This window comes from Sciurus vulgaris (assembly GCF_902686455.1).
Source record: "Sciurus vulgaris genome assembly, chromosome: 2".
NCBI lineage: Eukaryota > Metazoa > Chordata > Mammalia > Rodentia > Sciuridae > Sciurus > Sciurus vulgaris.
The window spans coordinates 158,824,924-158,851,595 of NC_136462.1; the positions used below are offsets into that span (position 1 = coordinate 158,824,924).

Below are 26,672 nucleotides of genomic sequence, written 5' to 3' on the forward strand. Positions count from 1 at the left end.
CGGGCAGTCACCCCGAGTTCCCGTGCGGTCGCTCTGAGTCCAAGCAACTTGCTGCCCAGGTTCTCCTCCAAGCAGCTGCGTGGAGTTCTGGTGTGGTCGCTCTGAGTCCAAGCAACCTGCCGCATGCCTGCTCCTCTGGGCAGCCACCGAGCTCCAGTGCGGTCCTTCCAAGTCCAAGCAACTCGCTGCACAGGTTCTCCTCCAAGCAGTGGCTCAGAGCTCCGGTGCGGAGTCCAAGTGTTGTGCTAAACAGCCTCCTCTACGATGCTCCCAGTTGTCCAAGTTCACTGCTCCAGCAGGGGGAGGTGTGTTTCGTTGGGCAACTCTACTTCACAAAGTTCCCTGCATTCTGGGACTACCGCCCCATCTGGGACACCTCCCCAATGGGAGAGACTCACCCGGCAGCTTTGAATTGGTCCCCAGTCTCTCAATATCTCTTCTTCTTGAATCCTGAGCCCTGGACCACATGAAATACAACCACCCTCTAGTCCGCCATCTTAAAACCTCTCAAGTTTTGACTTCTTAGACTGAGCAAAGAATTCCACCACCAGGGTGAGAGCACGGGACATGACAGAATAACCCCCAGTGGTGCCATCTTTACTTGGGTGACCCAAGATGTTAGACACTATTTCAGAATTAAAAAGTACATAGTGAAGAATGTGACTTTCTTGTGCATTTCTGAGGTGAAATACAAGGCTTTATAGAATGTTTAAGTTTGGTACTAACTATCGGTGAATATCTAAGGAGGGGCTGCTGTCTCACCAGGACTACTGGGGGTCCAGGAAAGCAACCCTCCACAACCACTCTGGCATTGCTTTAGCTGCCAGGTTTCCCCAAGGGTCAGCAGAGAGCACAGGAAGCAATCTCACATGGTCTTGACCTCCTCCTCTTGCTCTTCCTCCTCCTCAATGTTTATTTATGCTGAGAGATTAAGAAAAAGGAACCCAGATATTAAAAAGGCCTCCACCCATGTGGGCCACAAAAATTTGACTTTGCAAGGAGTTTCATTAAATACCTGCCCTGCAACTTGCAAGCCCTTATCTGTGTTTAGGAGGACTGATTTGGACTTCAAACATCCGTTGAGGCTGAGCACTTCAAGATGGGGGTCACACTTAGTGTTGGTAATATGACAAATTCCTGAGGATTCCTGGGGGTCATTGGCTGGGAGCTGGAGAGTGTGAGCATTAAGCATCCTTCCATGTCAACCTATTCTCGGAGAGTGGTATCCTCAGCATTGTCTTCAATAATTTGTTTTTATGAATCTATTGCCCTTTTAACTTTTGGTCTTTATTTTTAAGATTGAATTAAATCTGTAGGTCTCTGTATGTTTTGTCAGCATTATCCTAACTTTATAACTACAGAGGCTTAAACAGTCTATCCAACAAGTGGCCACTCTATGGTGAACGTAATGAGGAGATTTTGCTGCTTACTGATCTTAACTACAAAAGGTAAATTGTGTCCATTTTAATAAGATTTGGCACTATGTTGGCACGGTTGAGAGGGTGGTCATGCTGGTAACTTAAAATGCATCAAAAATATTTTGCAGTGGTATTAAAGACAATTCATGAATAGATGGACTTCTTAGACATAAATTATTCTTGTAGTGTGGGTCATTCCTAATCACAGTTGCTGACAGATCAGGAAAACCCAGTGAAGCCCAGAACTCTCCATCCCTTCTCACAAAAAAATCCCTCTTCTAAATGATGACTTAAAGAATCTCCCAGCCCTGTCATCCCATGAGGGATTCTGGGGTAATTATGATTATTTTGCAAACCTTCCAGTTTGTTGGGGTGTCTAGCTTCTTCCTTTAAGTTGTTAGGAGATTTGGATCTTAAATTTAAGCTACTGATAGAAGGACTGGTTCTGTTTTTTTTTTCCTTCTTTTTCCTTTAATACAATATCCTTTTGATTTCCTTTATGATTTTGACAAAGGTTGGAAAATGGCTCTGGGGTTCACACCAAATGGAAGACACAGGATTAATCAGACTTGGTGTTCAGGAAATCAAGTTCTGAGCTCTCATGACAAACATACAATTTTAAATTTAATAGTATCCAAGGCAGAATTTGTTGTGACAAATTTCTTTATTTTGTGCTATATAAGCCAACAAAGCATGTGGACTGGAGTCTGCAAATTAGTTTATTATGTAGACGACTTGGGGTACCCTTTCTTCCATTTGTCAGGTTACTGCTCAAAGAGCTCATGAATTACTGAAGCATCTTCTTACTTAAATATTCCAGTTATTGAGTACTATAAAAGTCTGATAAGATTAATCTGTACTACACTTATTGTCAGAATAGTAATTTTTCTTGTGAAATACTATTCAATGGGCTCCATTCTCAATCAATTGGTTACATTTATGTGACTGCCTGACCATTTTGGCAACAATTTTACTTAATCAAATTAATTCCAACCCCAAAAGATTGCCATGGAACCATCCTTTTTTTTTTTTTTTTTCTTGGATAATAAAATGGGGGGAAAAATCTGTTTAGATCTTCTATACTAATTAAAAAGGAGGCCCACCTGGCAAAATGGTTAATTAAAGTCAGGGGTCCTGTTCAAATACTGTCATAGCACCAGCCAAAGAAATCTATTTAAGTTGCACTCTTATTAAAACTCTCATTATCTAAAACCCCTTTTGGCTCTTCCTCTGACTTTATTCAGAGGGAGTGCAAGTGGTTCATAAATAAATGGCACTGCATGTAGAAAATCATGCAATGTCCTTCAAGAATCTACTCTGTCTGAAACCAAGTCCAATATTTTCTAGCTCTTATATACATCAGGCTCAAATTATTTACCTATGATGATCAAAGTGCTCAGCCTCTGAACACTCTGGGCTTTATCTTGTCTATCTAAATGCCCCTGTGACTGATTGCACTTTCCAAAGATGGCCACAATGATGGCCCTATTACATATACTTTTTGCTATGTGACCTTGAAAGTCTTTCCACTGATAGACGGATTCTGTCCCACATATCCTAAATTCCCACAGTCTGTGACACTTCAGCAGAGTATGAGGGTGTGGGGGAATTGATGCTGTGTGGCTTGCTAGTCTGGGTCATATAGGCAGTGCAGTTGCCAACTTGCTAGTGAGAACACTTGCACTTGAATCCCTGAGCAGTCAGCGAGCAGTCTGACTACTCAGAGGCCTCCATCCTGTGAGGAAGCCCAGGCTACATGGACAGCCCAGGTGGGAAGGCTCTGCTCAGCACTTCCTGTCTTCCAGTCATCCCAGTGCAGGAAAGCAGCACTCCTTTAGCTATGAGTAAACAGGCCCTCATATAACCCTAATCATTGATCTAGTCTTCCCAACTAAGGCTCCAGACATTGTGAAACATTGATTAGCTGTTCCTCTTGTGCCCTTTTGGAATTCCTGGAAGCACAGACTTTGAGCAGAATCAAATGGCTGTTTTATACCCCTAAGTGTTTCATACAGCATTAGAAACTGGAATAGTATTTGCTATGATTGTGTGGTTTTCTTTATTGTGAGAAAATTTTGCATCAGACCATGTGTCTGGGACACCCGAACAGATCTGGGAAAGAATTTTAAAGAAAGCATCTGTCCTTTCCCTGGAAGAAGCAAGTTTCATTACTAATGTAGAGCCACTATTAACAACATCCACTATTGATTGGCTACCATTTTGCTTCAGGGAATACTATTTTATAACAGTCCCAGAAATTTGGTAAAGTTGAATAACTTGTTCAAGACACATGGGAAGCAAATGGAAGAGACAGGATTCAGTTTTCCTGAAGGGATAAGCCAATATCTGTGACATTTTGAGTCTTCCCCTTTTCCAATAGCTTCCAAATATATTCCATTGGCCAGAATCTGCCACATGGTCAATCCTATCCTAAAGTAAATCTGGGAAATGTATTTATGTTATGCTGGTCATATAATTAACCCTTAAAAATATTCAGGAGAAGACAATGGGAATAAAAGTTAAGTAGGCAACTTCAGTGCCTGATTCATTGACTAAAAGCAAATATGACTCTTCATAAAGGAAGTTCCCAGTTGACAAAAAAAAAATTCTAGATGGGGTTCATCTGTCATATTTGAGGAACTGTCCAACTAACCAACCATGTTGTGTCCTTTACGTTCTCCTTTAACATGGGAGGTCCCACCCTACAGCATCTGCTTTTCCTGGATGTCTTGTTGCTATAATTCAGAGGAGGGAGGATGACAGTGAGTTCTAGATGCCCATTTCAGATTCTAAGCAGTTTTCTTGCTTCATTTTCATGAGGGTATCAAAACCTAATGACTTAATGTCCCTCAGGAGGTGAATGGATAAGTAAATGGTAGTATATCTAGATAATGGAATATTATTCAATGCTTAAAAGAAATGAACCATCAAGTCATGAAAAAACAAGGAGCAGGGTTCTGTGACATGCACCCATAACCTTAGCTACTTGAGATGCCAAGGTGGGAAAAGCACCAGTTAGAACTCAGCCTGGGTAATATAGTAAGCCCTCTGCCTTAGGAAGTAACAACAACAACAACAAAAAGACACAGGAGAAACTTAAATGAGTCTTACTAAGAGAAAGAAGCCAGTCTGAAAAAGCTACATGCTATATAATTCAAAGTATATGATTCTGGAAAAGGAAACTCTATGGAGATATTAAAAAGACTAGCAATTTCCAGACCTTAGTATGGAGGGACAGATGAAGAGCAGATCACAGAGGATTTTTAGGGCAGTGAAATTACTCTGTGTGATGCTCTCAGTAGACACATGACATTATACATTTGGTCAGACCCCAGGAATGTACAACACCCAGAGTGAACCCTAATATAAACTTTGGTTGATAATGATGGCTTTAGTTGTTATTGATGTGTCAATGTCTATTTATTAGTATGAACAAATACATCACTCTGAGGGGAATTGCTGATATCGAGAGAGGCTCCAAGTGTGTTGAGGGAGGGTGAAGGAGGGGTATATGAGAAATCTGTGTACATTCTGCTCAATTTTACTATGAACCTAAACCTGCTCTAAAAATAAAGTAGTAAAGAAAACTTACTGGCTTAAAACAATACGAAACTCTAATTATCTCACAGTTTCTGGGAGTTAGAAATCTGGAGTGGCTTAGCTAGGAGGTTCTGGCTCATGGTCTCTTGTAAGTTTTCAGTCAAGATGTTGGCTCGGACTGAAGCCATCTGAAGGCCTGAACAGGATGGGAAGACACACTTCCAAGGTAGCCCACTCATATGGATGGCAAATTAATAATGGCTGGTGCAGATCCTCAAGTCCTTACCACAGGCACCTCTTCAAAGGGCTGCCTGTGTGATCTTACAAGGTAGCAGCAGGTGATCCAGAAGGAAGCAATTTGGAAGCTGTAGTATTTTCCTAGCACACTGTCGTCTCCATAATGTCTCACTGAATGCACAGTTCAGCCCTACTCAGTGTGGGAGGGAACCTCATAAGAGTATGAGGACCAAAGATTCTTGGGGGCACATTGGGGGCTGACAACCACAGTGGGTTTCTGAAGTGTGAACCAATGCATTACACTAAAGACTGAGTAAAGAATTTCACTCTCCCATAAAGAGCGTTATATTTGAAAGTAGAATGAAATCCAGGAATAATACTTACAAAATTGGTCTGTGACATTTGTACCTCCAAGGGAGTTGGAATGACAGGCTTGGAAACATGCAGATAATGGTAAGACCCAGGAAGAATTCCTCCTAGAAGAGACAGCAAGTTTTCCATATTTGAAATGAATTGTTAATAAGGTGGGGAACAAAGTTTGTATTTTTACCATACAACAGAGATGCCCAGCACGTATATGGTTCTTCAAACTCTTCTACTAAAGTACTACTAATAGCAAGGAACCTGCCCTGGGTAGTTAAGCTTATTTAATCAAATTAATGCAAAGGTTGCATTATACCTTGTCTTGGTGCTATCAGTGCTCCAAGCCACCGTCAGACTGATCCTATATATACTGTGTTTCCCCATAGCTCCCAGCACCCTAACCTATACCTGTGAAAACCAGATCATGGTCTTCAGGAGCCTTAAATATTGGAATAGAATTCTCATTCCCCTTCACTCCTCTAATATATAGCAAAAATATTCAAAAATTATACTGTATATGGAAAATCAATGAAGTTTTTATGTTCAATACTTTAGAAAACTATCAGTAGAAAATCCTTAATATTTTGGGGTTATTTCTAAAGTCTGAGCCTGATCTGACTCTGGTCTCCACTGTTCCTTTCACTTGCTTGTCCGTGGCTGCCACCTTCCCTAAGGTCTCACTCAGTGTGAGCAGCAGAGTAGGAGCTCTCTGAATCTGTCTTATTAGGTAGAAAAAGACAAGGATTGGAATGTAGGGCTTTTGTCTCTTATGTCTGATGTTTTGTGTACTGGATTAGGGTTCATGGATGCCCTATAAGTCTATGAACAGCTTTGGAAGTTGGTTCACAAATGTTCTGAATATGAAAATACAATTTGGTAAATATGTGGGTTTTTCTGACCAGAAGGCCACAACATTCAAAGACACTATTACCTTTCACCTCCCAAACATATAGGAACCATATGGTTCCTCATGAAATCTTTTCCTTAGTGGTCAACAAGGCTTAGGAAGTGAAAGTAGACTGTTTTACAGCTGTAAGTGGTTAAGCTTATTCATCCCGATAGCAAGCTAGGCACTGGGCTGCCTGAAAGGGTCTCCTCGTCTCAATTTAAGAATGTAAGTAATATGTTAAGGCAAACCACCATTAACCAGCTATGAGCTCTCTAGGCAAGTTGTTGATCATTTCCTAGTCTATTTCTTTATCTGTAAAATGGGGACCACAGTAAGATGTGGTCCAAGATAAATGCTCAAAATGCAGAGGACCATAATAATAGTAATCATAATGCCAGGTTCATAATAAATGCTTCGGAACTGAGATAGACCTTTCCTCCACCTCTGTGGCAACCCATTCTAGGATCCTCCTCACCAAGCCTAAGAGAAACACAGAGGACTAGTCTGAATGCTGAGTCACACTCATTTTGTGGCTTCATCAAGGAAAAGAAAGTGGTCCACTCACATACCTTGGATCTTGGCTCCCTTATACATGGGGATGAGTCGGTCAAGATCAGCTGGTGGCTCAGTCACAGGCTCAAGGGTTGGATCAAAAAGATTGAGCATAGCTGCTGCCAGCTGAAAGCCAATTTCTTTGGAACTGAAGTTGCTGTGAGTCCATTCATTTGAGTAATATCTATTAGAGAATTTGGTGAGGGAGCCAGCAGCCCTGATGGCTACATCATTGGTGTGGAAGTTGGTATCAATCACAAGTCGGCCATCATAGACAAGACATGCATCATTGAATGCTTTAAATGTTTCATAATCTACTTTCTTCTCACAGAAGCTGAAGAACATCTACAAAGTGAATAATCATACTCAGTTATCACTCTTTTTGGGGGTGGGTACCAGGAATTAAACTCAGGGGCACTCGACCACTGAGCCATATCCCCAGCCCTATTTTGTATTTTATTTAGAGACAGGGTTTCACTGAGTTGCTCAGTGCCTCACTTTTGGCTGAGGCTGGCTTTGAACTCTCCATCCTCTTGCCTCAGCCTCGTGAGCCACTGGGATTACAGGTGTGTGCCTCTGCACCCAGGTCATTACTCAGTTATCACTCCTCATTACACCTTCCCAAGAGTACAAATAGCTTCCTGGGAATTTTATTATTTGGGGCACAAAAAAATTTACTAAAAGTTTGTCATAATGTTCTGTGTTTATGGGTGTGTCTGTGTGTGTGTGTGTGTGTGTGTGTGTGTGTGTGTGTGTGAGAGAGAGAGAGAGAGAGAGAGAGAGAGAGAGAGAGAGAGAGATTATCTTTGGTATGAAGAACAAGTTAAAATCACCCAGTGACATTTTTTAAACACCCAATTCAGACATCCTATGGAGAGGAGAGGCCAAGTAATGAATAGTTACCACAAGACTAAGTAATTTTCCCCCGTAAGAAAATTTGCATTTGTAGAGATCCTATTTTCCCCTCCTTCTTCTAAATTTCAAATAGCTCTAGCTCAGCTTATTTTTCATCTTCCATTTTCTTTACTAAAAAAAATTTAGTTGTAGACAGACATAATTCCTGTATTCTTTATTTATTTATTTATTTAATGTGGTACTGAAAATTGAACCCAGTGCCTCAGATGTGCGAGGCAAGTGCTCCACCACTGAGCTATAACCCCAGCCCCTCCATCTTCCTTTTCTTGTGTCTGACCCTGAGGTCTTTCTGGATTCATTCTTATGGGTTACCCCATCGAGTCTTGATCTTCAAATTTCTCCTTTCCTAGATTTTTAAACCCAGAAAGCAAGCTGGTTCCTTCAGGATGACTACCAGTCTCCACATTTACCAGGTCTGAGCTCCTGTCTTACTCCTTGCTCTGCTATAGAAGGTAGTGGCTTACCTAGTAACCATAGGAAAGTTTATTTCTTTGACTGAATCTTACCATCTTCCTAGAGACCTTTCTACTCTCTTTTTCCTTTCCTATCTACATAAAAATAGATTTTCCACTTACATAAAATATAGAAATCCACTTGACTTGAGTTCAAATTACACATAAAAAGTGTCATCAATCTCTTGATTTCTTCAAATTGTTCAGAAGTCCCCTTTAGCATCCTCACAAAGTTCTATCTTTCTTTTTCTAATTAAGCCTATTTTTTTGTTCAATGGCACAAAAATATGCTAGTTTTGTTTTCTCAAGTTTTCAAGATTATTAGTCTTATAGTAGTATTTAAATTGGCTGGAAGCTGGTCCACTTGTGGGGAGCCCAAAAGGCATGATTACCAGGCAGGAATAGCAAGGCCTTGAAATAAGGTAAAAGGGCAGATTTCAGGGGACTCTTCTTCTGGTTTGGTAATACAAACCCCTGAGACTAAACCTCCCAAAAATAATAGCCATAAACTCTGGTCACAGTAGGCGAACTGCTACCTGAAGATTCTGCTAAGTATTTAAAATAAGGTAGCTTGTGCAGGAGCAAAAACAAGCATGGGTGTGATTTCCCTTATTTTGGAAGCTTTTTAAAAAAACTTGTCCAGGCACTTGTGCAGGGTGTGGGGAAAATGACCTATATGGTTGCAAAGGTTTTTTATATATATTTTATGTGGAATGGTGCAATATTAACTCTAATGAATGTGAAAGGTTATTGATTATCATTCATAAAAATCACTAAAAATAAAGGAAGATGTAGCTAAAAAGTTATTTGAAATAGAATACTAAAAAGTACTCTAATAATCCAAAATGAAACAGGCAAGATAGAACAGAAAAACAAAAATCAGAGGATAAGCAGTAAACAAATAATAAAATGGTAGGCCTAAATCTAATTGTATCATTAATTGCATTAAATATTAATGGTCTAATTACTTTAGCTAGAATGCAGAGATAATTAGAAAGGATCAAAATTATATAGTAAATATAATTCTAATATAATTCCCAAGAAAATTAGAAAGGATAAAAAGTATATAGTAGGTATAATTCTAATATAATTCCCAAGATTCTCACTCCTCCTTTGAGTATTGGTGTGAACTGTGAATATGTTGAAGGGATGTTATATGACAAAGTTGACTTTAAAATGGGAGACCATTCTTGGTAAGTCTGACCTCATCAAATAAGGCCTTGAAAAGGACCAGGCTTTTTCTGAAAAAGGGGATTCTAAGTGTGGGGAATTTGACAGGAGGGAGAGGAGACTTCAGTCCTGACTTGAAAATGGGAGGAGTCATACGGTAAGGAAATGGATGGCCTCTAGGAGCTGAGAGTGAATTATGAGCGAACAAATGGTTATTGTTTCAGATACTAAATTTGTGGTAATTTGCTGTGGAAATCTACAAGAGATACACTTTAGACATAAAGACACAGAGAAGTAGAAAGTACATCCATAAAAATACACTATGCAAACAATAAATATGTGAATGGAATGCCTATATTAATATAGGATAAAATGGACCTAAAGATAGGGGGGTATTATCAGAGCTACAGAAGGACATTCATAATGATAATTGTAAAACTTGACAAAATGGAAGGAAAAAATGGGAACTCCCACAACAACAAAAAAAATTTAATGCCCCTTTTCAAAAATTGATAGAATTAGGTTAAAAAGAATTAGTAAAAACACAGAAGAGTAAAACATCACTATCAAATACATTGAACTATTTGTTATTTAGAAAAACACTATACCCAGCAACCACAAAGTACATATTCTTTTCAGGTTCGTGAAAACAGTTCATATGCTTGACAGAAAACAAGTCTTAATACATCTTAAATAAATAAATAATAATAATAATAATAATAATAATAATAATAATATTGAATACTAGTAAAGAATATGTTCTCTGACCACAATATCATTAAATTAGAAATCAATAAAAATATGGTATCTAGGAAACCGTCAAATATTTGGAAATTGAATGCACAATCTAAGGATCAAAGAAGAATCACAAGAGAGATTAGAACATATTTTGACCTAAATGATAAAGAAAATTCAGTATGTTAAAATTTGTGGGAGGTAGCCAAAACATAGAAGAAAACTTACAGGTTAAATGCTTTTATAAATCTATGATCTAAAACTCTACCTTTAGAAACTAGAAAAGGGCAAAATAAATCCAAATGCAAACAGAAGGAAAAAAAAACCTGTTGAGGCAGAAATTGATAGAAGAGAAAACTAAACAGAAAAGAGAAAAGGAGCCAAGTTTACTGGAAAGTGAAGTTGGTTCTTTGAAAACAAAATCAATAAAATTGACAAATTTCTATTTAAACTGAGAGAGTGACAGAGAGACAGAGAGACACTGAGAAACTAATACAATTCACCAACATCAGAAATAAATGGCAGGTTATACTACAATCCAAAACATTGAATAGATGATAGGACAATACATGAACAACTTAAGGCTAACAATTTTGATCAACTTCAATGAAATTTATACATTTCTTGAAAAATACAATTTACCAAAATCAACACAAGAAGTAGAAAATTCAAATAGCCTTATGTCTGGTAAAGAAGTTGAATTTGTTATCAAAAATCGTCTCACAAATAAACTCCAGGCCCAGGCTGTTTTATTGGTTAATTCTATGCAACATTCAAAGAAGTAGTAATACCAATCTCCCACGAACTTTTTCAGAAGATAAAGAAGGAGGCAACATTGCCTAAATGATTTTATGAGACCAACATAGCCCAGATACCAAACCTTATAAGGGTGTTACAAAAACAGAAAATTATAGATCAATATCCCTCATGAATATAGTGGCAAAAAATTCTTAAAACACATTAGCAAATAAAATTCAATAGTACTTGGAAGACAATACATTATGACTAAGTGTTTACTCCAGGAATATAAAATTGGTAGAACATTTTGAAAAATCAATCAGTGTAATTCACTGATTACAGTGCAATTCACTATATTAACAGAGTTGAGGAGAAAAATATCTAACTTTTTAAAAAAAGTTATGGAAAATTAATTTGACAAAATTCAATTATCATTCATGATAAAAGCTCTGAATAGCTAGGAATAAAAGGTTACTTCCTTAGTCCTATGAAAGGTATCAGAGAAAAACCCACAGCCAGCCTCACATTTAATGGTTTCCATACTGAGATCTGGGACAAGGCAGGGATGTCTATTTTTCATACTTCTTTGCAACATTGCATTGGAGGTCTTAGTGAAGTGAAGCAAGTCACTGAAATAAAATACCTAAATATCAGAAAAGATGTAATACTACCCATACTTGCATAATAAGTGTGTGTATCTAGGAAGCAACTACTAGAACTAAGAAGTGAATTGAGTGGTTTCAGATTACAAAATCAATTTATATACAAAAATCAATTATATTTTATGTACTATCAGTAATAGATTGGAAAACAAAACTTAAATAACCCTTTTATAATAGTCTGACATTTCACACTTGAAGATAAACCAACAGCCAGCAAGTACATGAGAAGATACCTGACATCATTAATCATAGGGAAAACACAATTAAAAATACAATGATACACCACGTATCACTCATGAGAATGGCTAAAATGAGAAAGACTGATAATACTAAGTATTGATAAGAATGAGGAGTATTCAGATCACTCATATATTGCTGGTGGAAATGTAAAATAGTATAACTACTTTGGAGAGCAGTAGGGTAAAAACTTACAAAGGTACATTCTTTAGGTATCTAAAAGAAATAAAATTATATGTGGACCCAAAGATATGTACAAGAATGTCTGTAGCAGACAAATGAATAAGCAAAATGTGGTATATTTATACAATGTAACTCTACTCAGCAAAGAAAGGAATGAATGATTGATACACGGGACTATATGGAATCTCAAAATCACTGCTAAGTAAAAGAAGCCAAAGGGGAAAATGTTGCATAAAGTACGATTCTATTTATAAAAACTGCAATTTTAACTGCACATAAACCCATTTGTTTTAGTTTCCTAGTGAAGCTATACCAAAGTACCACAAACTCGGTAGCTCAAAACAACAGAAGTTTATTCCTCCACAGTTCTGGAGACCACAAATCTGAAATCAAGGTGTCTTTAGGACCATGCCTCCTCCAAAGGCTCTAGGGAAGAATCTTTCCTTTCTTCTTCCTAGCTCTGGAAGACACTGGCAATCCTTGCCATTCGATGACTTATATCTATTGTGACATTAACCTCTGCCTCTGGCATCACATGACCTTCTTCCTTTGTGTCTCTCCTCTATGTCATCAAATCTCTCTCTCTCCATCTAAGGACACTGACCATTGAATTCAGGGCCCATACTGATCCAGGATGACCTTTTCTTTAGCTGATTACCTCTGCAAAGACCTGACTTCCAAAGGTCACAGTTACTGGTATTGATGGCTGGCAAGACAATGTGTATATATATATATATATATATATATATATATATATATATATATATATATATATATATTTCTGGGGGACATAATCTTGGGAACTCACAACAGGGCAGAGCCAGGCAAGGCAAAAGAATCTGAGAGCAGACACGTCAACATCCGACCCAGACTGCTTTGGGGGAAAGTGTTAGCAGGAAGATGAATTGAATCAAGGCAATTGAGAATATTTTCAAGATGTTTTGGTCAGGATTCTGATTTTACTTTGAATAGGGAAGTAAAGGTCAGAGGGGCTCCTAGAGAACCAATATTCCTTAGGCTGTTTGGGGAAGTTTTCTTAGGTCTTTGTTCCCTAAAAAGGGTACATCCTCACCTTCAGAGGTTCTCCAGGATAAACTTAGCCATCTTCCAGGATCATTGTTTTTGGGGAAAATTTTGAGTAAAAACATCTTGATTTTGCCTATCTTAAATAGGTGTCATGACATACATGTGCAGACAGTATCACTTTTAAAGTAAAATGGTTTTTTTCTGTCTTTTTCACAGACATATTCCTAACACCTAGGACACAGCGGGGACTTGCTTGGTGTTCAACAAATGTCTGTGGAAGGAATGTGCTTTTTATGGATGCACTGGAGAGCAGAACACAGAATTCCCATGGATCTTAGGCAGCACCAGGCCTGGGACATGGTGACATTTTAGCGAATGGCAGCACTCTTGTTTGGCAGCCCTTCGTGAAGAAGCAGGCTCCAATCCTCCTCTCTCCTTGGTTATGGGATGGATGTGCATGACTAGTCTCACGCAAAAGAGAATATGGCATAGATGCTGCTGCTTGACTTCTGAGGCTAGGTCATGGGGGGTTCAGTCCTCCCTTCTCTCTCTAATTGCTCTTAGAACCAAGCCTCCATGGCTTGAGGAAGCTCAGTACCACAAAGGGGCCATTTATCAGTGTTTGAGCTAAAATCTCAACTGAAGGTGATCTAGCATTAGCAGGCAGACAAGCGAGAACATACCTTCTAGATGAATGCAGCCCCATCATCTGGAATTTAGCTGCATAAAAGACCCAAACCCCCAGAACAAGGAAAGATGATAATAATAAGTGATCATTGTCTCTTTGTGTCACTAAGTTTGCAGTGGCTTCATGTTATGCAGCAAGGGATAACCTGAGCAGTCAGAAAACAAAACTCAAAATCTATGACTATAAATTCACTGCTCACCATCTTCCAGGCTCCTGAGCCCCTGGAAGATGACTACTCTCCCTAGTTGGCAAGCGAGGTTTTCAGGGACCCACTTACAGAGCAGTTAAGTCTGAAGGGCTTGGTGGGTGTGGTGAAGCCGGCACTGTGAATGGGATCTGGGTACTCGCCATCATTCCACTGAGCCAAGACTGCTTCCTGGTAAATGGTCACTCCAGCGGCACTGAGTGCGTCTTCCACTGCGCTTTCCACTGTGTAGTTGTTGATGCAGGTGATGATAGAATCAGACGGGGGATGCACCAGGTAGATGCAGGTGCCCTTCACACCCATGTGTAAGAGCGTTTCCACAGTGGTGTAAGTATCGATCGTATTCCCATAGACAATAACGTTCCCTAGAACAGGAGGGAAAATGCTAAGATATACAGTTAACAACAACGACTTATTAGTCAAATGCTAATAATGCCGAATTGCTCTCTGTAACCCTCTCATTTTTCTGCTTGCAGGAAGCCAGCGGTGTTACCTAGCAACGGCGACCAAGATAATTTAGTAAAGAATTGGCACAAAACATCCCACAAAGTAGTCAAGTACTTGTAACACAGAAGTAGGACATTCATTTATGTTCCTATAATTTGAAAGTTGAAATTATGCTGAATGAAATGGTCTAGAATAAAACCTTTTATCTTGTTTTTGTTCCCCATTTGCTACACTTGTTAAGGAAACAAAATTACTAAAGTTTGCAATACATACATGTTCTTCCCTACAGATGAAAGGCCAAGGGTAAAAAATATTCATGTACATAATGTTACTGATATTTTAATATTTAAATGTTGAACTAGGCTGATTTCAAGGAAATTTTTTCCCTTTTTTTTTAAACAGAAGATTCTGCTTTATAACAGGTAACTATGAAGATTCAAATTCTGAGTCTTAAAATGTAATGTATCAAAATCTAGTTAGAGGAACTGAAGGGTACTGTTTTGGTCAGCAAATATAAAATCGTAAAATAACCTTGAAGGATTTCATTTATGCCAGGACATTTTAATAGTAAGGGTCTATTATTTATTTACCTTTCTCAAAAATACTATAGAAGTAATTACGAATGCTACTCTAACGTTATTTCACCAGTTTTAAGATCAATGACACTATCGGGTGAAGTGTAGTGTTATTTTTGACACTGAATTGGCATTTCTACCTTTTCACAAAGACACTTGTGTAGACTCACTTTTCAGGTATGTTGTTAACAATTTTACCACAAAATGTGTACTCGCTGGATCTTTCTATTCTGCAGTGGTTGTTCAAAGGGGAAGAAGAGGAATTTTACAAATCAAAATAAATGGCAAGAATATTTATTCAATTTGGTTGAATAAATTATGCAAAACTCAATTTTCATCCAAAATTAATAGGAGGTGTGATGGCTTGTCCCGTTTGCTTAGGGAAAATGAGCTAGAGTATCTTTCAGAGGGCTTTTCTGAGGGTGACCATATTTCAAACCATCTCTCATACTCCAGCTCCTCCACTGTAGAATGTCCAGTGAGCACTGAAATGAGACCTCCCTTCCTGTCTTTGTGGGAAGGCTCTGATTTTGTGGCTGTGATTTCCTCCCTCTTCAGATGCTGTACATCAACATTCCCCAGTGAGATGCATTTTTCTTGGCTGAAAGAGCCAACATTTGCTTAAATTACTGAGGCTCCCACCTGCTGCAAAACATGAATCTTGGCTGTCTGGCACAACAAAGTGTCAGGCTGCCAGGAGAGCCAAAATTTGAACCTAAGACTGTCAAAGGGTTGAGGTCTTCTGCCCTATTAAAATATGCATGCCAAAACAGTATTCATTTTCAGTTGAACACATGTAAGTGTGTAGGTCTCACACAGTTCCAAGTTTGGTATTTTTCCAATGTCTTCCATATTAGCTGCTAGCAACTGTACTGTGAATACAGCATATCCACTACAGACTTGTGGGAGACTGGGTAGTGCAATGCTGCTGGGGTCTGCTAAACTACTATCTAGCACAAAACTACTATCCCCACAAATTGTAGGCAGCTCAAGAGCTCAATGTTTTTCAATTCAAAATGTAATACATTTTACAAAATCTTTAATTTTAAGATGAAAAAAATTTTTTGACATACAGCCTGACTTCTAAAAATTTTGGTTATTGTTAATTAGTGAGCTTTCTTTTACTGTGACAACATGCTAGAGACAACCAGTTTAAAAAGAGGGAAGTTTTATTTTGGCTCCCAGTTTCAAGGGTTTCAATCCATGGTCACTTGGCCCCATTGCTTTTGGTCCTATGGTGAGGCAGCATATCAAGGTGAGGTGTATGTGGTGGAGCAAAGCTACTTGCTTCATGGTGGCCAGGAAACAAAGACAGAGATGGGAAGGGGCCAAGGTCCCAACGTCCCCTTCAAAGGCACACCCCCAATGACCTAAATTCTTCCCACTAGACACTACTCTAAAGGTCCCACCACCTCCCAATAGCATCACTGTCTGGTAACCATGCACTTAGCATATGGCTCTTTGGGGGACATTTAATATCCAAACTATAAAAACTCTCTTCAGCTCTCTTTAATTTGAAACACAATTCCCTAACAAAAAATATGAGACTTTGGTTATCATAACAATCAGCTATTGCCACAATAATGCCGTATAAGAAATCACCCCAAACTCAATGTCAAACACTAATACATGCATGTCATGTGTTGGCACACACATCTGAGGCAGACTAATCTGGCTCCAAGGTGTGGTTGGTTGGACTCTACACCAAGGTGTGTTTCATCCTCCTTGACCTGACAACTACCTGAGGCATATGCTATTTATGCAACGTGTAGGAGCACAGAACTGTAAGCACAACTGTTCAGGCACATTTTGAGCCTCTGCTTACATTACATCTACCAGCATTCCATGGATCTTGGCTGTACCCATGGCCATCGGAGCCAGAGGGTATACTGTCCCCACAGTGGGGGAGGGGGATGAATATTTGCTGAACAAGAGTCCAAACCATCACAATCTTATATTAAATAACTGTCTACATAATTTCACCTAAAGCTTTTCATTTAAATATGCTTTATCTGATTATTTATATTTTCTCATTACTCATAACATATAGTAGAATCTCATTACAGTATAATCTCTTGGTAAATAAATCAGAACATGTTACAGGTCACATCACTTCCCTCCACAAACAGAACAAGACATGATAACAAACTGATACAACAAAGTTGACCCATTCCTCTTTATCTGCTCAGTCTTCTGCTTTCTTTTTTTTTTTTTAATTCATTTTTATTGTAAACAAATGGGATATATCTTGTTTCTCTGTTTGTACATGAAGTAGAGGCATACCATTTGGGTAATCATACATTTACCTAGGGTAATAGTTTTTGATTCATTCTGTTATTTTTTTTCTTCACCCCCAACCCCTCCTACCCCTCTTATCCCTCTATAGAGTCCCTCCTTCCTCCATTCTTGCCCCCTTCTCACCCCCAATATATGTCATCATCCGCTTATCAGCGAGATCATTCGTCCTTTGGTTTTTTTGAGATTGGCTTATCTCACTTAGCATGATATTCTCCAATTTCATCCATTTGCCTGCAAATGCCATAATTTCATTATTCTTTATGGCTGAGTAATATTCCATTGTATATTTATACCACAGTTTCTTTATCCATTCATCAGTTGAGGGGCATCTAGGTTGGTTCCACAATCTGGCTATTGTGAATTGAGCAGCTATGAACATTGTTGTGGCTATATCTCTGTAGTATGCTGATTTTAAGTCCTTTGAGTATAGGCAGAGGAGTGGCATAGCTGGGTCAAATGGTGGTTCCATTCCAAGTTTTCTGAGGAATCTCCATACTGCTTTCCAGAGTGGCTGCACTAATTTGCATCCCCACCAGCAATGTATGAGTGTACCTTTTTCCCCACATCCTCGTCAACACCTATTGTTGCTTGTATTCTTGATAATCACTATTCTGATTGGGGTGAGATGGAATCTTAGGGTGGTTTTGATTTGCATTTCTCTTATTACTAGAGATCTGGAACATTTTTTCATATGTTTGTTGATTGCTTGTAGATCTTCTTCTGTGAAGTGTCTGTTCATATCCTTAGCTCATTTGTTGATTGGGTTATTTGTATTCTTGGTGTAGAGTTTTTTGAGTTCTTTATAGATTCTGGAAATTAGTGCTCTATCTGAAGTATGAGTGGCAAAGATATTCTCCCACTCTGTAGGCTCTTTCTTCGCATTGCTGATAGTTTCCTTTGCTGAGAGAAAGCTATTTAGTTTGAATCTATCCCAGTTATTGATTCTTGCTTTTATTTTTTGTGCTATGGGAGTCCTGTTAAGGAAGTCTGATCTTCTACTTTCTATATGTCTCCTTTTTATGGCAGATTATCCTTTCCATTATTTTCCTGTAATTGTGAGTACTTTTTACATGATTTCTCACTTTTACTTTGCAAAAATTTTTTAGACTCAATTTAAATTTAGTTTGTGACTGTAATAGTTCAGGCACAAAGTTAATACTTTTATACACAATTCATTATCAATCATCATCATCACCATCCAATCAATAACATTTAGAGCCATGAACCATAACATTAGCTTCACTCAAATGCCCCTTAATAATTTTTCATGGAAAAATAAAGTATCCACTTAAAAATAATGATTTTTTTCCACAAATTGATAGTAAAATACAAGCATGACAAAAAAATTATAGACTAACCATAGCCTTATTTTTTGTGTGTCCAATCCCCTACAAAAAATTAGTAGGTACTAGAGATTTGAACCCAGGGATGCTTTGCCACTAAGCTATATCCCTAGTCCTTTTAAAATATATATTATTTTGAGACAGGGTCTTGCTGAGTTGCTGAGCCTGGTCTTAAACTAGTGATTCTCCTGCCTCAGTCTCCCGAGTTGCTGGTGCTTAAACGTCGACTTTGATCACTCACTTTGAGGAAAAAAAATCAACCTAGGCATAACAATTTAGTTACTTATGTTCATCAGAGTAACTTCACTAGCACGGATGGGTTGTGTTTTTGAAGCTCCTTATCAAGACTCTACCACAGCCTGCTCATAGCCATGACTGGGCCCCAGCAGATAGCTCAGCCTCCAGTCAGGTGAGGCTGTAGTAGATGCTATTGTTTAAATATGGTTTGTCCCCACAAAACTCATGGTTAGATTTAATCAATGTGGCAGCATTGGGAGATGGGCCCGGTGGGAGGTGCTCGGATCACAGGGATTAATGACTTTCATGGGAATGAGTTAACCATGGTGGAAATCCTTCTCTTTTGTCTTTCACACTTGCTCGCCTGCACTTCCACTTTCTGCCATGAGTTGAAAGAGCATAAGGCCCTCACCAGATGTAGTCACCCAATGTTGGATTTCCCAGCTTTCAGAACTATGAGTCCAAATAAACCTCTATTCTTTATATATTACCCAGTTTCATGTATTGTTATAGCAACAGAAAACGGACTAAGACACACCTTTCTAGTATTCACCATGGCCTGAATACCTGGACTTCTCTGTGAGATGACTTATTAGGACTATGAGCTCCACATTCAGCTTTCCAGTTATCCCTGGAGTCTTTCACAGGGCCTGTTCTCACACAATGTGGCAAAATGCTTCCTGATTGGACACATGGATGAATATTTGATATTTTTCAGACTGCTGACCCAATATTTTTCCCTTGCTAACTGGACTATATCTGTGCCCTCTATATATTTGACCAGAATGACCTCAGTGTGGCTAGATTTTCCTACTACATATTTCTATTTCACAACATACATAAAAGAGATATTCACTATTAAGTTGACACTATCAGAAATATCCAATCACCAGATTGGTCATATACTTGAGTTGTCATATAGAAATATGTACCACTTTACTGAAGGTTTGGTTTTTAGGTTTCCTACATAATCCTACATAATCCCAAATACAACAAAAGTCATGTGTACTTACAATAGATTATAGGTATAAAATAGTACTCCTGTCATATTGGTGGCATTTAAACTCGGGGAAGAAAGAAATTACATGTTTAATGTGCTATTTAAGGACAGGCAGATGTTGAGTAGCTAGAAGGACAGGTTTGTAAAAGCTCAGAAGGGAACTTCTGGGAATTTTGAGGAGTTCATGGCTCTGGTTTCCTTATAAGTAAACATTCGATTTCAGACGATAGGGCATTCTTACATTTTATACGGAGGTCAGCAGTCATACAACTATTATTCATGGTCATCAATTTTGAGCTGTTGGAAGGAAATGGAGAGAGAAAGAAAGTGGGACAGAGAGTGAGAGAAAACAGTGAGGGTCTCAGAAAAAAAGACTTTCCTCAATTCCTGGGTAAGAGTTAAAAGGAAGAACTTTAAAGCAGGTGAAGGAAAGTGGCTGCTGAAAGTGGGGGTGGGATGTCCTGAGGGTTAAGTGGATAATGACAGGAAGAGGGGACAGCACCGTGGCTTTGCCTAAGGGAGATGTGGGGCTGACTCTTGTGCCAGCCAGTATGTGCAGGGGATGGATGGGGCTCCACTGCCACAGGACCCCTTGGAGGCCATAGCGGGGAGCAGGGTACAGGTCCGGCGGGTGTCAGGCCAAGACGCGTTCTCTAATAGCATGCTTTCACCAAGCCAGAGAAGTTCTGTTAAAGACGAATGAAACAGGAGTGGGATCACTGGGTCAAAAGGTGGGTCCATTCCAAGTTTTCTGAGGAATCTCCACACTGCTTTCCAGAGTGGCTGCACCAATTTGCAACTCCACCAGCAATACATGAGTGTGCCTTTTTCCCCACATCCATGTCAACATCTATTACTGTTTGTGTTCTTGATAATAACCATCCCAATTGGAGTAAGATGAAATCTTAGAGTTGTTTTAATTTGCATTTCTCTAATTACTAGAGATGTTGAACACTTTCATATATTTATTAATCATCTGTATATCTTCTTCTGTAAAGTGTCTGTCCAGTTCCTTGGCCCATTTATTGATTGGGCTTGTTGAATTTTTGGTGAAAAGTTTTTTAAGTTCTTTATAAATTGACAGTAACGCCACCACATCAAGGTTTATAGCAGCTCAATTCACAGTAGGTAGATTGTGGAACCAACCTAGATGCCCTTCAACAGATGAATGGATAAAGAAACTGTGGGATATATACACAAAGGAATATTATTCTGCCATAAAGAAGAATATTATGGCATTTGCAGATAAATGGATGGAATTGGAGAATATCATGCTAAATGAAATAAGCCAATTCCAAAAACCCAAAGGCTGAATGTTTTCCCTAATGAGAGGATGATGATACATAATGGGGGTGATTGGGTTGGAGGCGGTGAAAGAAGAATGGAGGCACTTTAGATTACGTAGGCAGATATGAGGGGGGCGGTATGAAAGATGGTGGAATGAGACAGACATCACTACTCTATGTACATGTATGATTACACGAATGGTATGAATCTACAAAATGCACAACCATAGAAACGAAAAGTTGTACCCCAATTGTATACAATGAATCAAATGAATCAAATTGCAGTCTGTAAAAATAAAACAATAAATAAAAAAAAAATAAGTAAAAAGATGAATGAAACAACCCATTTCCACCACTCAGGTGCTTTATGGAATCCTTGCAAATGCTTAGGAGTAGGTAACATGGCAGGGGTTTCCTTCACAGAATCAGGATATCACACATGCTGTTTTGAAGTTTGTATGTGTACATGGGAGAAAGAGTGGGAAAACTGAGGATTTGCCCTGGATATCACTTTTATGCTAAAAGATCTGGGCACTGTCTCCTTCCCCAGGGCAGCTGATTCAAGGGATGAGAAAAAACTAGATTTTGCACTTGATCCAACAGGTGACAGAGATAAAGGGTGAGCTGCCCTACTTTCAAATGGCAAATGATAAGGGAAGATTAGAGCGCTCTGGGTGAATTCATAATAAAGGATAATGGAATACAACCATGGCAGTTTTCATGGATAGGCCAACTTTTGTTGCTCCTTTTAGGGAATAAATTATGCATTACTGAGATTACAGATCTGAAGCGGGAAGCAGGGTCCAAGGAGGGTGCTGGTAAAGAGGCAACTACAATGACCTGGCAGGAGGGAGCAGCAAGTCCTTCTCTCATTGCTGAGCAGCAGTCACCTTTCAAAAGAAATGTGGAAGGAGGGGCGACACGGTCCACAGCCCAGCAGGGGAGGAAGACGGGGAAGAGATGATGCCAATCAATGCCCGGGCGAGCTGCCACCTCAGAAGACCTGCCATTTAAAAATGCCGGTGTAAATGGAAAGGTGGTCTTTTTGCTGTTTGATACGTTTGAAAGTAGAAACGAACATGCAAGCAACTTTGATAAGCGACCCGCTAAATAAGGCGAACCGCACTTCAAACTTTCAGGGTAGTCCGGTGCCCGGGTTCAGGGGCCTCTTCCATTTATGTTCACGGGGCAGGGGGACGTCAGTTTCATCATCCTGGCTCCTGAAGACAGCCAATCAGTTTCAGAAGTTTCAACTTAAAGGTAAAATGACCACAGAACTGAAAAAAATCACTATTGCATTCGAAAACCAAAATAGAGTGTTAATTTTTGTGTTGCCCAGGGGTACTGGGGATTGAACCCCGGGGCGCTCTACTGCTGAGCGACATCCCCCGTCCCTTTTACTTTTTTGAGACAGTCTCGCTCAGTTGCCCAGGCTGGCCACCAACTTGGGATCCTCCTGCCTCAGCCTGCCGAGTTGCTGGGATAATAGACGTGCCACAGCTACCGGTTAATTTTTTTTTTTTAAAGTAAAGGATTTACCCTAAAAGTGATAGTATGGCCCTTTTAAGACTATATTAGTAGACGCCAAAGAGGCACTTTATTCTTTGGAACTGAGTGCTTTAACTTTAAACCACTAGGAAAATGTGCTTTGCTGCCATTTTATGATCATGCTCAGAACTTTAAAGATGAAGGATTTTTCAGGAAGAAAACCATGACTTAGAAAAAGAAAAGAACTTTCTGATCTGGTGATTTGGTCATGAAATTAGATCTCAAGGATATAAGAAATAAAATTGAGGATTTAGTGAACACAGATATTAATAAACTTTTTACCTCAGTGTTATATTTTAAAGCCAGAGAAAACAAGAATCATATGCTACATCTTAAAGTTGTGTTTTTTTATTGCTTCTGTGTATATTTACCAATTTCATTGTACTTTAACAAATACTTAATAAGAGTCTCCTTTTCTATTTCAAAAGAAACACACAGTGGTTATGCATGACCTCATTCATTCTCAGATCAGGCCCTTGAGATGGGTTTTATTTTTTTCTCCAGAAAATTGAGCACAGAGAGGTTTAGTGATGAGCTGAAGGTCACACAGAAAGTGGGTAGTTCAACAGCATTAGAACCCAGTGAGCCTGGTTTCAGAACCAGCACTCACCCACTGCACTACACTTGCAGATGGATACATAATATGTGACTAAAAAAACACTCCAACTGACATCTTATCTGGATAAATATCTTTAATAAATTATCAGATAACAAAAATGTATCACAGGATACTCATAGCTGATAAGATGAACACTCACTTTAAAAGTGTATCATGCTCATAAATAGAGACTGCTCTACTTTTTATAAGTCAAAGCATAAGATTTCTGTGACCCAGTCCTGACCGAAACCATTTCACTTCACCAAATAAAAAAGGGAAGAATAGTTACAATCTAACAAAGGCTTTGTTGGTGACTCGTGCACTGGAATTTTAATGTTATACTTTTCCTACAAACATGCTTTTAATAAGGCAGTAAACTGTATTTAGCTAAAGATGAAAATAATGGATCCATTTTGAGCCATTAAGGCTGCTTTATTTATTTGTATTTTTTACTCTACTTTCACCCTGCTCTTCATTTTCATGGAAAACACAGAGGTAATAGCAGATGAATTTCAATTAGTCTCAATTAATGCCATAAACTGTGCTAATGTATCAGGTTGCTGGGTTATATCAGAATCTGCCCCCCTCCCACCCTCCCCCAGCAGAACAGGTTTTGTTTGTGGTTGAAAGCAGCGTTTGAGCCTGTGATGTCAGCTATTCTCCAGGACACTGGAGCAGTTCTAATAGTTTAGGGTAATTTACATCTATAAACTCATCTGACTCTAGAGTCCAGAAAACAGTGTCCTTTAGCCTGGACTAATTCCATTACAGAGCAACTGTGGTCTCCTTTGGAAGCAGCGGGCTGTGAGATAAAATAGCAATTGGGGAAGGGTCCCACTTTGGGTGGTATCTGTGTACTCACAATGGGTAGAATTTCAGAAGCCAGTCAACTCTCTCATAGGAGCATCCATTGTGCCTGCTACCTGGCATCCTCCATCCTTCTAGAACAATCTCTCTATCATTGTTAGGGAACCAGCTCCTCATCTTGTCCCTGTGCTTCAGTGAAGTCAAGACTGGCATCTCCTAGGACTCAGGGTGTGGTTCCCAGATGGACAGGACACTCAAGTCATAGCCAGTGAGGCACAGTGAGTTTTTTTTTTTTTTTCCCTCAGATTCTTTCAAGAAGACCACTGTCTTTGGCTACTTCTCCCCCTCCCTCAAGAAACTATTTAGAAAGGGAGGAAATAACATTGAGACAGTAAAGACAAAATATCATGAAGGACGTCCATATTCCTTCTGGCACTTTTAGGGTGACATGGAGAGAAAACAAGGACTGAAATGTCCAACAACAGCAAGAGCTCATCCCATCTTTCAAATGAGCAGGAATGCAGCTCCGTTTGTTGTTTTTCGTGATGTGCCAGACTTCCAGCTTCTGGGTTCTAATACCAGCATCCCACAACTGACTTGGAAATGAGCGAGAAGCATCTGTGCCCTCAGGACCAAATGAAGCAAAAGGTGGCCACTTCCAGCCCCCACTGTGTCCACAGCTCCCCACTCCCACTGGCCATTGCTCTGGAACTCGCTCTTATCATATCCCCTTCTCTCTGCTGGCACGGGTCCTACAGAGGGAAGGTCGCCTTCCCGAAGTGCTCCTTTGTGCACATGTCAGCCCTCTGGCCATCTCCCTTCACTGGGTCCTCATTTCCTAAATAGTAATTGGTTACATTTGAACTTGGATGGACACTTGAGGGCCTCCACAGTCTGTCTCCCTCCTGCTCCTCTGCCTCTCTCTTCCACTGCTGCCCTTTGCAGATGTATGGTCCAGTCCAACTTCTGGCCCACTGTCTTTTGGAAACAAATCAGACCTCTCCAATCTCTGTCTCCATTTGCTTCTCCTGCCCTCCTTTAAAGCTAAGCTCAAATCCTTCTGGGGGAGGCTTCTCCAACCCTCCCGGCCTCTAGGGCTCTCATGAAGGCCACAGTGCCTCTACACAATTGATTGGCACCTGGCATATGCGAATTTCCAACTTCTGTGAAAAGATGGATATCCTCAACTTCTCTTCCACCATGATGGCAGGGGCTGAGACTGACACTCTGGAGAAGCTTCAGTGTGTAGCAGGAATTTCATTACATGTAGTAGTAATAGTGCTGTGGGCCCCCACCTTATCTACCAGGACATGTTCCAGGACCCCTGGTGGATTCCTGAAACCACAAAGAGCACCACATACTATGCTTTCCAAAGCACACCTACCTATGGCAACCTTTTACCTTTTTACTTAAAGAAAGCACTTTGTGGCTTTTCTTTGACAAAACTTAATTGTGAATATCACTACTCTTGCATTTTAGAGTCATTATTAAGTAAAATAAGGATTACTTGAACAAAAGTACTGTGATAATGCAAGAGTAGATCTAATAACTGAGAAGGCCAAGTGACTAACAGGTGGGTAGTCTATCTAGTGTGGATACACTGGACTGTAATTCACGTCCCAGGTGGGATGGCTCAAGATTTCATTATGCTACTCAGAATAGCATACAATTTATAACTTACAGGTTTTTTGTTTTTTTTCCCCTGGAATTTTCCACTCAATATTCTATGAGTAACTGCTCATAGTCATCTGGAAGTATTGGAAAGTGACATGGTGGAAAAGGCGGGGGAGGGACTACTGTAATGCTAATAACAGCTTCTATGTCTGAGACACTGTCCTGAGTATAGCATACATGTCATATCTCATTTATCTCATTGGGTCCTCCTAGCAATTGTCAAATGGGTTGAGGAAGATATTGTCCAGAATCTAACCCACAGAGGGGTTAAGTCATATGTCCCAGGAATGGCAGACCCAGAATCTGAACCTAGGCCATTGAACCTGAACTACAATGCCTTGATAAATGATGTCATTCATAATGAAGACCTTAGTTCATTCTTCTCAGTCAATTTTATTACTGTCATTAAAGGCAAAGGAATTTTTAAAAGAAAGCCATCAACCTCACTCTAGGGCTCTCCTATCTTCATCTTAATTGGTCATCAATTTCCAGGTTAGGTTGAGTGTAAAAAGTTTTTATAGGACAAAACTTGGGGGGAAGGAAAAGAGTTACATTCTAAGCTATTTTCACTTACATTCACCAAAACATTTGTTGAGCATCAACTACATATTAAAGACAAGTGATGCAGAGATAAAATTACAGCTATCATTGTCAAAGAAATGACTTGGAGTTTCAGCAAAGAATGGCACTCTAGATGTCTCAGAAATGACACTGCTGTGACAATTATTTTCCTTTCAAAATGCAGTTCTGTAAAGACCACAAGGTCTTCCACAGTATTAGAAGGAATTTGAAAGTCCAATGATGAAACCCGAGTATTACACACAAAAGTCTCAGTAAGAACCGAGATTG

The 26,672-nt window shown here is 39.4% G+C and overlaps 1 protein-coding gene across 1 annotated transcript in view; it reads right to left on the reverse strand.

The window, feature by feature from the left end:
* The window catches only part of CFAP61 (cilia and flagella associated protein 61), a 281,876-nt gene that overhangs the window by 59,636 nt on the left and 195,568 nt on the right, over positions 1-26,672 (reverse strand). The window contains exons 22-24 of the mRNA XM_079124251.1: positions 14,083-14,375; positions 7,017-7,344; positions 5,580-5,671 (exon numbers count right to left, since the gene is read on the reverse strand). Of these exons, the coding sequence (XP_078980377.1) occupies positions 5,580-5,671; positions 7,017-7,344; positions 14,083-14,375 (713 nt within the window). The remainder of the gene's footprint in view (positions 1-5,579; positions 5,672-7,016; positions 7,345-14,082; positions 14,376-26,672) is intronic.